Source organism: Megachile rotundata, chromosome 2, assembly GCF_050947335.1.
Source record: "Megachile rotundata isolate GNS110a chromosome 2, iyMegRotu1, whole genome shotgun sequence".
Taxonomy (NCBI): domain Eukaryota; kingdom Metazoa; phylum Arthropoda; class Insecta; order Hymenoptera; family Megachilidae; genus Megachile; species Megachile rotundata.
In genome coordinates this window covers 11,607,819-11,621,205 of record NC_134984.1, presented here as the reverse complement: position 1 = coordinate 11,621,205, position 13,387 = coordinate 11,607,819, and the positions used below count along the sequence as shown (strand labels likewise).

The window sequence follows — 13,387 nt, the reverse complement described above, 5'->3', positions numbered from 1 at the left end:
AATCCCTAGATTCCTATTTCTAATTTTCCCAAGTCCGTAGATTCCAATTTCTATTCTTCCCAAATACCAGAATTTCCATCTCCATTTTGTCCCAAATCCCCAGATTCCTATTTCAAACTTTCTCATATGTCTAGATTCCTATTTCTAATTTTCCCAAATCCCTAGATTCCCATCCCCATTCCTCCCAAATCCCTAGATTCCAATTTTTATTTTTCCCAAATCCCAAAACTCCTATCTCCATTGTTCCAAAATCCCTAGATTCCTATCTCCATTCTTCCTAAATCCCTAGATTCCCATCTCCATTCTGCCCAAATCCCTAGATTCTCATCTCCATTCTTCCCAAATCCCTAGATTCTCAAATTCCAATAACTCAAATTTACAACAATAAATTTTGTCTCCCCAAACTTTCTATTTCTACAAACTTCCCATACCATAAAATCCTCTTAAATCCCTAAAAATCAAGTCACTGGTGTCTCCACACTAGTTTTCCATATTTTCCTAAGAAAACTAGATTTATTCTCAACTGTCCATACATAAAGTACCTTATATACATATTTAACTTGTAAATACATATTCATATCTCGAAAAATAAAAATCCCTACATACGTCCTTAAACGTACTCCAAATGTTCTTACCTCAAATAACAAGTAATTCGAAAAGTAAGCCATTCGAGAAATACAACAATATTTTCCAGCTGAATCAGTCTCGCTTCAAGTAAGTTACAAAAGTGAAATGAACAGCTTCTAGATAACTTACTAGTTCATTTTCTCAGTTTTAATGGGCAGCGAATAGGGTCCTCGAGCGTTGCGAAGATTCCTGCAGTCGTAAAAGTTCTCTTATCCTTCACGGATAATCAGTGAAAGTTTCCGGATTGGGTTAAGTATTCTTCGCTGATACATGCATAAAGTTATTCGCCCCAGTTTCAACAGTAGGCATCAATTTTTGTCATGTCGAGATTGTTAGTGTATCGAGATAAGAGAAACTTTACAGAAATGTTGCTTGCTTATGAAAATCCTTGAACTTTCGAAGATCGTTCAAACATAAGCTTCGTTATCCTTGCTGAATTACGAAAACTGGATCAAATGAAGGATTTTGACCGAAATTAAAATTTGCTGAATTTCCCCTCGAGATAACGCGGTTTATTTAATATACACGTTTTGATACATTGCCTCAGAGAAGCACAATTTATTACCGAGTTATTAACGTAACACGAGAAATTTTTAATCCGACGAGCACTTTAAAGGATTTGAAAAAAAGGAATTTGGTAATATTAATATTAAAGCGCATTTTCGCTCGAATGTTTGAAAAATTTTCTACCTTCCCTATTAAAAAGTATTACATCGTATTTGAGAGAATTAGTTTCATATACGGCATGGAAGCGTAAGGTATGTTTGTGTTACGGAGAAGAGAAATTCATAAAAGTGATTTATTTCAATTTTCTACCTTCACGTGGATATTAAACGCCATTGCACCATATTTGCTAGGAATTAATTTCACGCAGCGGGGTAAAATGTATCTACAACAGGAATTAAATTACTTCGCGCCAAAGAGAACAAGCTTGCGTGTAAAATTTCCTATGGCAGAGACTGCAAATTAGTCTTTTCGAGTTGCTCGTGAATTTCTGTTTGCTTCTCGGATTATTATCGGTAATTCCGAAATTTAGAAACCATATCGTGTATTTGGAAGAAGTATTGTTGATTAAAAATATTGTGCTTATATTGAAACGAAATGACAAATTTTTTAACGAAGAACACGCAATTTTCTTTTTATTTGTAATTTTAATATCGGTTATTTCGAATTTTTATAACTTTATATATTTATAACTTTAGTATCTGTTAGTTTGGATATTGATATTATTTTCTGAGTATCGGTTATTTCGAATATTTATAACTTTCTATATTTATAATTTTAATATCTGTTAGTTTGAATATTGATATTAATTTCTGAGTATCGGTTATTTCGAAAATGTTTAATTTTATATATTTATAATTTTAATATCTGTCAGTTTGAATATTGATATTATTTCCCGAGTTCATTATTATTAATTTTATTTTAATTTTAGGCATTTTTAATATTATTCTATCGATATTGTAGGAAAAGATTTAGGAGTGCACTGCTTTTATTAAGACCGCAAAGTTTCTAACACAATCTTTATTTACCAATTTAGAAGATCTTAAACACTATTTTTAACTTTAAACAGTAACGACTTTTATCGCCTTATTTTAAAACGCTAAGATACGTCGTGATTTCGCCTGAAAAGAACTCCCTTTTATTTCGATGCTCATTTCAGGGACGAATGTCCGCTCACTTTTTCCCGCTTGCAACGTCGGTAACCAATAGATAAGTAGTTTATTAACATTTATTACCGACGTTCGGTCACTGACCCGCAGCTGTTTTGTTACTTTCACTTCCCACAATATAATTTGTTATAGTCAATTGTTTAGTCATTTATGCACTTTCATTAGTGGACTAATTACTTATATATCATTATTTAGATATTATTATCAAGGTACACTGTATATACAATAAATTTGATCTTTATCGACTGCCATAATCGCAGTCCTTTTCGTTATATTGACTCTACTATGTAGCGTAAGCGCAGGACGCGTACTTCGCGCTACGCCGCTAGGCGGCCAATCGCTCTCGCAGTTATAATGAGTCCCAGCGACTATTAATAAAGGACCGCGAGAGAAGACGACCGGGTACGCCTCCGCTCGGCGTACGTGGTCTTTACCCGTACCGCACGAAGCAAAGGCATACCCCCATTTTTGATGTTAGGGGATTGCAAGTTGGTTTCATACCCGCACCCCTAAGGAACCATTCACAAAGCCCGATGATGCACACATGGAAAGCATTCACTGCTGAACACCGATGATAACATTAATACTTTGCCCTACACTAACTAGGTAAAACCCCAACAATATTAGGTTCCCTGGAAGCTTCCAACCCTGATAGGTCACACTCAGCTGAGTACCCCTAAACCCCCTAACACTGACCCACACAACCCTAAATGATCCACACACAAAAACCCCATAAATACCCCAAATGCTTAAACACCCCCAAAACCCTAAATTACCACCATAATTGGTTGCCTGGACTCAGAGAAGAAGAGTCACAGGCAGCCAACCCCCAAATTATTTCACAATATTGATTGTCTGAGACTCAGGGAAGAGTTATAGGCACCCACCCCCCCAAATTACTTCACAATATTGGTTGTCTGAGGCACAGAGAAGTGTCACAGGCAGCTAAATGTCCCACTACCCCTAAATGCCACATATAGCATTAGATGCTCCACATCCCTAAATACTTCTTACCACTGATTATTCGAGACCTAGCGAAGTGTGAAGGACATCTAAATGTCCCACACCCCTAGATGTCCTATACCATTCAATGTCCCATACTTTTGAATACCACACACCCCTAAATGCTCCATAAACTTGAATGCCCCCATCCCTAAATACCTCACACCATCGATTGCCTGAGACTCAGAGAAGTGTCACAAGCATCTAAATGTCCCACACCCCTACATCACTACATGTCTCATACTCTTGAATGCCCTTACACCCCTAAAAATCTCATAGCCTTGAATGCCCCACATCCCTAAATGCCTCACGCCATCGATTGCCTGAGACTCAGAGAAGTGTCACAAGCATCTAAATGTCCCACACCCCTATATCACTACATGTCCCATACTCTTAAATGCCCCTACACCCCTAAATGCCTCATAATCTTGAATGGCCCCCATCCCTAAATACCTCACACCACCGATTGGGACTCAGAGAAGTGACACAAGCATCTAAATGTCCTACACCCCTAAACCACTGAATGTCCCATACTCTTAAATGCCCATACACCCCTAAATGTCCCGTAGCCTTGAATGCCCTACATCCCTAAGTGCCTCACACTACTGATTATGCAGTGGAGTGTCCCAGAGCCCTGAATGCCCTACATCACTGAATGTTCGTGACTCCTAAATATCCCAAATCCCCAAATGCCTCATATCTCTAAATACCCCATTGTCTTAAATACCCCTCACCACTAATTGTCCGAGACCAGCGGAGTGTCCCAGCGCTGCTCCAAAATACATTCCTACAGTGACCTTAGCACCCTTTCTCGATATTTTGCCCCTCGATATGCTGCCCCTAATGCCTGCTGGGCCTATTACTTGCGACTGTCGTACCCCATCCATAACAATTTATTAATTTTTTCACTTGAATCTTATAAATCGTATAAATATCGTATAATACTATACAGGGTGTATAAAAAAGGTCGGAACCCTTGAATATTTCGAAAAATATAAGTTTTATCAAAAAATGTTTCAGTCAAAAGTTGTAGGGTTTAAAAAGTTCTATTTACTGGCAATATCATTTTGACCTTGAAGAATCACTGGAAAGTCATGTGAAGGTCACTTCAATTTTTTTAAATGGAACATCCTATATATTTTTGCATATTCTTGTAGCTTACCTCGAGAGCTTTCTAAAACACTATGATAAAGTATTTTTTTATTAAAAACTTTTTGAGTTGTTAAGATTTGAAAGTTCCAATATTTTGACAAATTACAAAATATCTTACAAAATATTCATTTTTCAATAATCTTACCCTAATACTTTTATGAACAGAATAATTTAAAATTGAATTCAAAATTGAATTGAAGCTCTCGAGGTAAGCTACAAGAATATGCAAAAATATATAGGGTGTTCCATTTAAAAAAATTGAAGTGACCTTCCAGTGACCTTCCAGTGACTCTTCAAGGTCAAAATGATATTGCCAGTAAATAGAACTTTTTAAACCCTACAACTTTTGACTGAAACATTTTTTGATAAAACTTATATTTTTCGAAATATTCAAGGGTTCCGACCTTTTTTATACACCCTGTATAGTGTAGATATAAGAATGTTATTTTGAGAAGAATATTGTTAAAACTTCTCGTATATTAAAAGATATCACTGAAAGTATTAACGGTAAGAAATCTAAACCCGAATGAATGTCATTAATGACCAGAGGGTTATTAAACCCCCACAGTTAGCGATTTACCCCGATAACCTTTTCACGGGAAACGGACTATCTTAAAACGCCAAAACGTCGAGCAAACTTCGCAGAAACTTGTCCTGCAGAAGTAGTTATGTTCTGAAAACGTTGCACTCCGTTGAACCCAGGGTCGAGCCCGACTCAGCGTAATATTAGGCTATTAATGCCGTTGCTGTTGCTATTAGTGCTAACGACGGTGTCGACTAACGCGATTATCCATGCATGATTATCTTGAAAGTGCATAACTCGGCTAAGGACAATATTTATTACCGGACATTATTTCAGCACACACCGGACAATCGCCGTGCGAGTTTACGACCGAATCTGCGGGACCATTGATGCAGGCTATCGACATCGTAACGACGCGAACATTTTTCTCCCATTTTTAGACCGTGGAAAAGTAATTAAAACGCGTTAGAGGCAAATTAATTTCATGATTTATATGTATACGGTTCGTGCATGAATATCAACACACGAATTTTATGTACAGTACTTGTAGCTTGTTTTTCGAACAAATTGCTTGGCGGACGGAGTATTTTTTTGACGGTTTAGTTATTTAACACCAGTTTCACGACTTTCAAGAATTACCATATCTATGAATATCGGGATTAACGAAGTTTTTAGATCTTTAAATTGCTAGATTTCTGGTCTGCCAGTTTTCACATTTTTGAACACTAAAACTATAAATCTGAATGTATAAATTTTGAATGTTGAAAGCTTTGCAATCTCTGAATTTGAATTTAGAAATTTATGGGTTTGAAAGCTTTGCAATTTGTGAATTTGCAGTCATTTTAGAGGCTTGAAAGTTTCGAAATTTTTAAATTTATACGTTTGAAGTTTTAATTTTTTAATAGTAAAAATTTCAAATTTAAATTTTCCACTTTTCACATTTTTTTTGTTTAAACTTTTAACTTCTCAAATTCTCAAATTCTCAAATTCTCAAATTCTCAAATTCTCAAATTCTCAAATTCTCAAATTCTCAAATTCTCAAATTCTCAAATTCTCAAATTCTCAAATTCTCAAATTCTCAAATTCTCAAATTCTCAAATTCTCAAATTCTCAAATTCTCAAATTCTCAAATTCCCAAATTCTCAAATTCCCAAATTCTCAAATTCCCAAATTCTCAAATTCTCAAATCCCTAAATCTCCAAATTCTCAAATCCCTAAATCCCCAAATTCTCAAATTTTCAAATTTTCAAATCCTCAAATTCTCAAATTCTCAAATTCTCAAATTCTCAAATTCTCAAATTCTCAAATTCTCAAATTCTCAAATTCTCAAATTCTCAAATTCTCAAATCCCCAAATTCCCAAATTCTCAAATCCCCACATTCTCAAATCCCCACATTCCCAAATTCTCAAATTCTCAAATTCTCAAATCCCCAAATTCCCAAATTCCCAAATTCCCAAATTCTCAAATCCCCAAATTCCCAAATTCCCAAATTCTCAAATCCCCAAATTCTCAAATCCCCAAATTCTCAAATCCCCAAATTCTCAAATCCCCAAATTCTCAAATCCCCAAATTCCCAAATCCCTAAATTCCCAAATTCTAAAATCTCCAAATCTCCAACTTCTCAAACTTTTAAATATAATTTTCCAGTTATTCAAATTCTCAGGTTCCATATTTTCAAAATTAAATAATCGATGTAATAAAAAATCTAATTGTTCTCAAAAGGCACCACAGACTCACCATCCCAAATATAGTAACTGAAGTCTCTAAAACTTCAAAACTAAAATGACTAAAATTTCAAATATTAACAACCCCGTTCCAAAATTTGAATATGACAGACTTCAAAAGGTTAATACAAATAAAAAATGAAACTTACAGTTTTATCTTGTAACATTGATATCCTGCAATCCAGCAAAGCACTACCACCAGCTTGAATAGTCATATTCTTGCTCTCCCCTTCGAAATGAGGACCCCACCGATGATCGTGATAATGCTGATGTTTGTTCAACGTGCTGTGTGCATCAAATATGTAATTCAACATGGGGGCATCCGTCGGTACCGATCGCTTTGCCGCCGTCGTCGATTTCGTTGATGCTGAATCCGTTATTAATGGTAGATCTGCAACAAACAATATTCTGGGTTCAGATTCAATTGATTTCATTTGAATTTGCTATGAAACTATGAAACATAATTTAACGCACACATTATTTTTTTTATTTTAAACGCAGGTTTCAAGAAATGTTTTTGCAATCAATCCTTTGCGCTCAAGAGGTGACTCTCACTCACCATTTTATTTAACACAATAATTTGAAATAAGCATTTTTAACTGACTCTATAATATGGCACGTGGGATGTATAAACACAGTGAAACAAATAATAGTGGAAATTATTAGTAGAGAAATAATAACCTCAAAAGAATTCATTGAACTTTTTAACTAATTTTTAAAGTTGCTGTTTGCAAACAGTCAAATTACCTTCGAGTGCAAAGGGTTAAAACTTATTTTTGTAAAAATACTGAATTTATGAATCATTTGAACAGTTTGATAGTTTTTGTGTTGAAGAAAACCTTGTGAGATCAACCTGAATCATGATCAACAATTTTTATTTCTGTTATTTGAATATTCTTTTCTATGTTTCTTCTATGTTGCTATGTTATCTACATATTTGTCTTCTTTTATATATTCTTTCAATTGTTTTTATATATTCTTTTATTTATAATGTAATTATATCTTCCTCGTTTCGTATTTTTACGAATATACAGTAGATAGAGAAATCGTATCACGGCCATATAACGAGAGTCTGCAGTAAATCACTAAAAATACTAAAATCCTCTTCTAATACCCCAAGTTTCTATTTCGATTCGAATAAAAAATGTAATACCAATAATTCCATTGCTCTCCTATCAAGTTTGTGAAAACCTTAACAAAAAAAAGTTGTGAAAATGCAGTAAAGAATAAAATGAAAAATGTTGTAATTTGAAATTGCACCGTTTACTGTCTTATGAATGTTTTACATCTTATCTAATCTTCCTACTTGATTTATTAATCGACCACGTTCATACCGTAGATCCCATGGATACAACAGATATGTATCCCGTCTGGATAGTCACTGTCCCTAGAGATCCACGTTTCCTCTTGTTTACAACTATTGGACAGAGAATTGACAGCTGCCAATATATACTGGTGTTCATGTTCGTTGGTTACAATGTCTATCCATTCGGTTTTGTGTCGATGAATGTATACGGATGCTGGTATAGTAATTGTTCTTTGATATCTTTATTCCAACAATTCCTGACACCCAAATGGAACCATCTATCTGATCTATTATTATTTGTCATTTTTCTTATTTATTAGAATATACTTTTTTTAAATTTTTAAATTATTAAGCTCCTAAACTTTTAATTTTTTAAACTCTTCAAATTTTTTATTTTTAAATTTTATAAACAGTTAGAAAATGTTTTTTAAGTTTTCCACAAAGTTAAGGTTTCCTTCTTAGTATGTGCGTCACAGCGTCATGTGACAATTAAATGATGTGTGAAATCATTAGAATCCCAATAACTGAATATAAGTGGACTCTAAGAAATAAATTTCACTTCCAACGACTAGACTATATTTTGCCATGTACTTGACTTGTGAGAGTGTCTCGAAATTCAACAAAGCAACAATAATAGCAACTGCAGAAAAATGTCATACTTCGACTACTTGAAAGTTTGGGTGACCAACAAGCTTTGGACATAATCCTACATTTTTAAAACGTGATCAGAAAACGTAAAAAATGCTATTTTCTCCCCTCCGTACAAGATCTGATTTATGTAGTTTTTAATAAGATTTCTCGGAACAGAATATTCCCCACAGCATAGTCCGTCGAAGTTACATCCATCCCTCAGCCTACTCGATCTTTTCTTTTCGCTTTCGTGGTGGAAATTTTCCTGCTGCCCGAAGGGAAGAAAACTGATCGGGAATTCCGGCGGAACCATCGAACGCGTGTCCCGGTTACCAAACAGTCCGCCATGCCACCTTTGTTCGCCGAATATGAAAATCCTTATACATCGTATTGACATTGCTGCTCGACAGCCTTTCTTTCTCCATTGCCGGCGTGAATGTTTAAACGAGCGGCGGAATCGATTCCTGAAAAATTCGTAGACCCGACCGTCTATCCTTTTAAATTTTTCGTCCAAACACGTCGTGATTGTCACGCGAGGCTGCACCGACGTAACTGATCGACGGAATATTTCGTTGCAGACGTATGCATGATTTTTCGCGTGGATTTCGAGATTTTCACGTCACCGAACGATTCAATATGGAATTATAGGCTGTCGTGGTGTGGGCGTGAAATGTAACACTGTTATTATTGCGCTGTGAATATCGATAAATCTGTAAGACTAGTGTAAATAATGTTTCATATTACTATATGTGCAGATAGTATTTTTAAAATATGCAAATGGCATGTTGGTGAGTTTGTTATGCAATTTTGTTTAACATAATTTGTTTTATGTAGCATGTAATATACTGTAAATTAGGTAGAAGTCATATACGGCAGTAACAAGTAATATATTACAAATTAGATGTAAGTATTATTTGTGGAAATGTTAAAAAAAAAATAGTTTGAATTATATTAAATTAAATCGTAAAAGTATTTGTTTATTTGTGACTGAACAAGACCTTAAATCAGTATTAAAAGAAAACTTGAAGTACCTTCATCGTAACAGAGATAGGTTAATATTGTATATAATTTACTATTATTATTATGTATATAATGTTTATAATTACTGTATATAATGTACTAATATTTAATATTCTGTAAACACTAGAATTTTGTATCAAAACTTCTTATTACTTACATAATACAAGATGAAGTGATTCATCTTTCTTCTGACACAGACTTATATTTAATTTATTTATAATATATTTTATATTAACAATCTTGATTATTTTAACTTAGTATCACTATTCTTGAAAACAACGTGGTTTAACATTTTTACTATGCACTTTTTACTTTCTAGGAGCTTTACATCAGATTATATTGATATTACAGGTTAGATTACATGGCGCGAAATTCAAAACTCAAAGTCGGAAAATGACTTATTCTCAGTTTCAGTAACAAAAGTTTCAAGTAACAATTTCTGAAATGCCTCTTAACGAATTATCGAGAACATTTCTAATAAGATTTACGCTGAATTTTGTATCTTAATTCAATCGCCTTCGAGCGAAAAAATGCCACGGAAATGGCGGCGAATTTAGTTTTCAATCTAATGCCAGTCCTTTACGTTCTTTTTTCTTTCAATCGAATCGTTCGGATTTATCGAGCAATCACTGCTCGCTATCTCACGGATATTTTTTTCTCTATTCGACCATGAGCACAATCAGCGTTGCTATCCTCGTCGGATCCGAGATCTCGCGAGCTTCAATCGACCCATTTTTTCGAGTCTTGCAAACACTCGAGACATCTGAGTTGGCGCTTTTTCTCGGAATTGTGCCGCGTGCATTATTCCGTATCACCGTGAAAAAACGAACTTTCAGAAACAGCAAGGCGATAAGGGAAGAGGCAGGAAGAATCACCGTAAATCGGTCGCCATTTCGAAATTTAAACGTTTCTTCTGAATCGATAATTTCGAGGAGACTATTTTATACATATTTTTATATATTATTTGTCTTATTGTGTTCACTTGTTCAATGTTCATTTATGTTCAATGTTCATGCACACATATGAATACAAAATTCATATTATGTATATTTTTTTTAAGAAATTTTAATTTTACCACATAGGTTGTAAAATGTCAAGTTCTTAGGCAACATTGAAAAAAATAATTTTGAAAATATATATATATTTTTTTTATCAATTGCAATAGGGATATATTAAACAAAATGTGTATTGGGTAAACATTTATATTTTAGTTTTCAAAATTATTTTTTTCAATGTTACCTAAGAAGTACTAGACATTTTACAACCTATGTGGTAAAATTAAAATAAAAATTTTCTATTTAATTATTGCTGTATAAATTACGTATCAGATGCGTCAGCCTTAACCATCTGTTATTAAAAAAATTAAAAGAAGTTTAAAATGTTACGTCAATTTTATATTCAGCCATTCGTCATAAATTTGAATTAATCTTCAAACTCAGACGAATAAAAAAATCGAGTAAAATTGTATTTTAACTGCGAGTGCGTCAGAAATATGTTAGGGGTTAATACCACAGAGTAAACCAGAAGCGACACTCTGTCGGCACCTTTGTTCTCTCGAAAACGCTGTTCCTTTAAAATTGTCGTGCAAACGCGCGGGAAATTTAAATCAAGCAAATCTACTTTCATGTCAATCTCCAATAATTTGAAATATATTTGTAATAAACTTTCCGTATATCATTAATATTGTCTTTTGAGGTATTTTTATCAATTTTACGGCGTTGAAAAAAAATATACCAAAATGATTGCTCTACAAAATATATTTGAAGAATACTACGGAAATGATTATTACAAATAACTTATAAAAAAATGAAAATCTATACACAAGAAATTACAAATGAATGTTACTTGAATTTTGCCGAAATAATAATTGAAATATTAGAAACAGCAAAAATGAAATTAAATGTATTTGAAAAGTCGAAGACGAGCGCGAAGCCACCTTACGGCATAATGGTATCGAGGGTGCGCGACGATGCGGCACGTTTCCTCGATTTCATCGTCGAACACGGTTCCACCGTAATTCCGGCGAGTCCGGCTAACCAGGGTAAATAATTCCGATTCGAGGCACAGTCCAGCGGGTCGAGCTCATGTTTTATGCATAGGCCAAGCTCGCAAACCGCCACGCGCTACACGTCGTTGTAGCTTCTGCTGGAATCACAGATCCTGCCGCCACTTACCCTGTATCGGCCGTGTCCTTCGTTCGACGTCCTCCTCGATGTGGGTCGATGTGTTGTCCACTTCGTGTACGTAGCCTGTTCCGCAGTTACGAACAGTGTTATCGAGCGTCCAATAACGACGATCATCGTCTCCTAGCTCGACAGTACGCTTCAGATTTCTTATTATTAGCGTTTGCCTTGTTTTCTCGCTTGTTTCTTTCGTTTATTCTGTACGTTGTTTCGTAATTGTGAGTGGACTTGGGCGAGTTTTTGTTGTAGGGAGACGTAATGGGGGCGAGTTTTTAGCGGTTGGAGATTTTAAAGGGGAGGTATCGAGAGACGATAGGATTTGTTGAATTTTGGGATGTGAGAATTTAGGGGTGGGTTGGGAATTGGGAGAGGGGAATTTGGGGATTTTGGAATTTGAGGGGTCTGAGGTCTATGTGGGGGTTTTGGAATTTGGGGATTTGGAGATTATGGGAAGTTGGAATTTAAGGATTTGGAGAATTAGGAATTTGGGAATTTGGGGTTTGAGAATTTCGAGATTTAGGGATTTGGGAATTTGAGAATTCGAGAGTTTTGGAATTTGAGGATTTGGAGATTTGGAGAATTAGGTATTTTGGTATTTGGGACTTGAGAATTTCGAGATTGAGGGATTTGAAAATTTGGGAATTTGGAAATTTGGAAATTTGAGAATTTGGGAATTTGGGAATTTGGGAATTTCGGAATTTGGGAATTTGGGAATTTGGGAATTTGGAAATTTGGGAATTTTGAAATTTGGAAATTTTGAAATTTGAGAATTTGATAATTTGGGAATTTGGGAATTTGGGAATTTTGGGATTTGGGAATTTGGGAATTTGGGAATTTAGGAATTTAGGAATTTGGAAAGTTGGGAATTTGGGAATTTGGGAATTTGGGAATTTTGGGATTTGAGAATTTGGGAATTTGGGAATTTAGGAATTTGGAAAGTTGGGAATTTGGGAATTTGGGAATTTGGGAATTTAGGAATTTGGGAATTTGGGAATTTGGGAATTTTGGAATTTGGGAATTTTGGAATTTGGGAATTTAGGAATTTGGGTATTTTGGGATTCAAGGGTTTCGAATTTCGAGATTTAGGGATTTAAGAATTTGGGAATTTGGAAATATGGAAATTTGAGAATTTGGGAATTTGGGAATTTGGAAATTTGAAAATTTGAGAATTTGGGAATTTGAGAATTTGGGAATTTGAGAATTTGGGAATTTGGGAATTTGGGAATTTGGGAATTCGGGAATTTGGAAATTTGGAAATTTGAAAATTTGGGAATTTGGGAATTTGGAAATTTGGGAATTTGGGAATTTGGGAATTTTGGGATTCAAGGGTTTAGAATTTCGAGATTTAGGCATTTAAGAATTTGGGAATTTTATAATTTGTTGTCTAGAAGATGTTGGAGATTCATAATTTAAAAATTTAGAGATTTTGGAGTTTTGGAAATTTTGAGCATGAAAATTTAGTAACTTTGGAAGTTGGGGATTTGAAGATTTGGTGATTTAATGAAAATCTAATTATGGGAACCTAAGAACTTTGTGATTCTGCTAT

General features: G+C 34.6%; 1 protein-coding gene across 2 annotated transcripts in view; it reads right to left on the bottom strand.

The window, feature by feature from the left end:
- LOC100883817 (defective proboscis extension response 20) overlaps nt 1–13,387 on the bottom strand; it is a 405,987-nt gene that overhangs the window by 34,763 nt on the left and 357,837 nt on the right. For both annotated transcript variants that reach the window (XM_076539924.1, XM_076539926.1), the window contains exon 5: nt 6,852–7,093. In XM_076539924.1, coding sequence (XP_076396039.1) covers nt 6,852–7,093 — 242 coding nt within the window. The remainder of the gene's footprint in view (nt 1–6,851; nt 7,094–13,387) is intronic.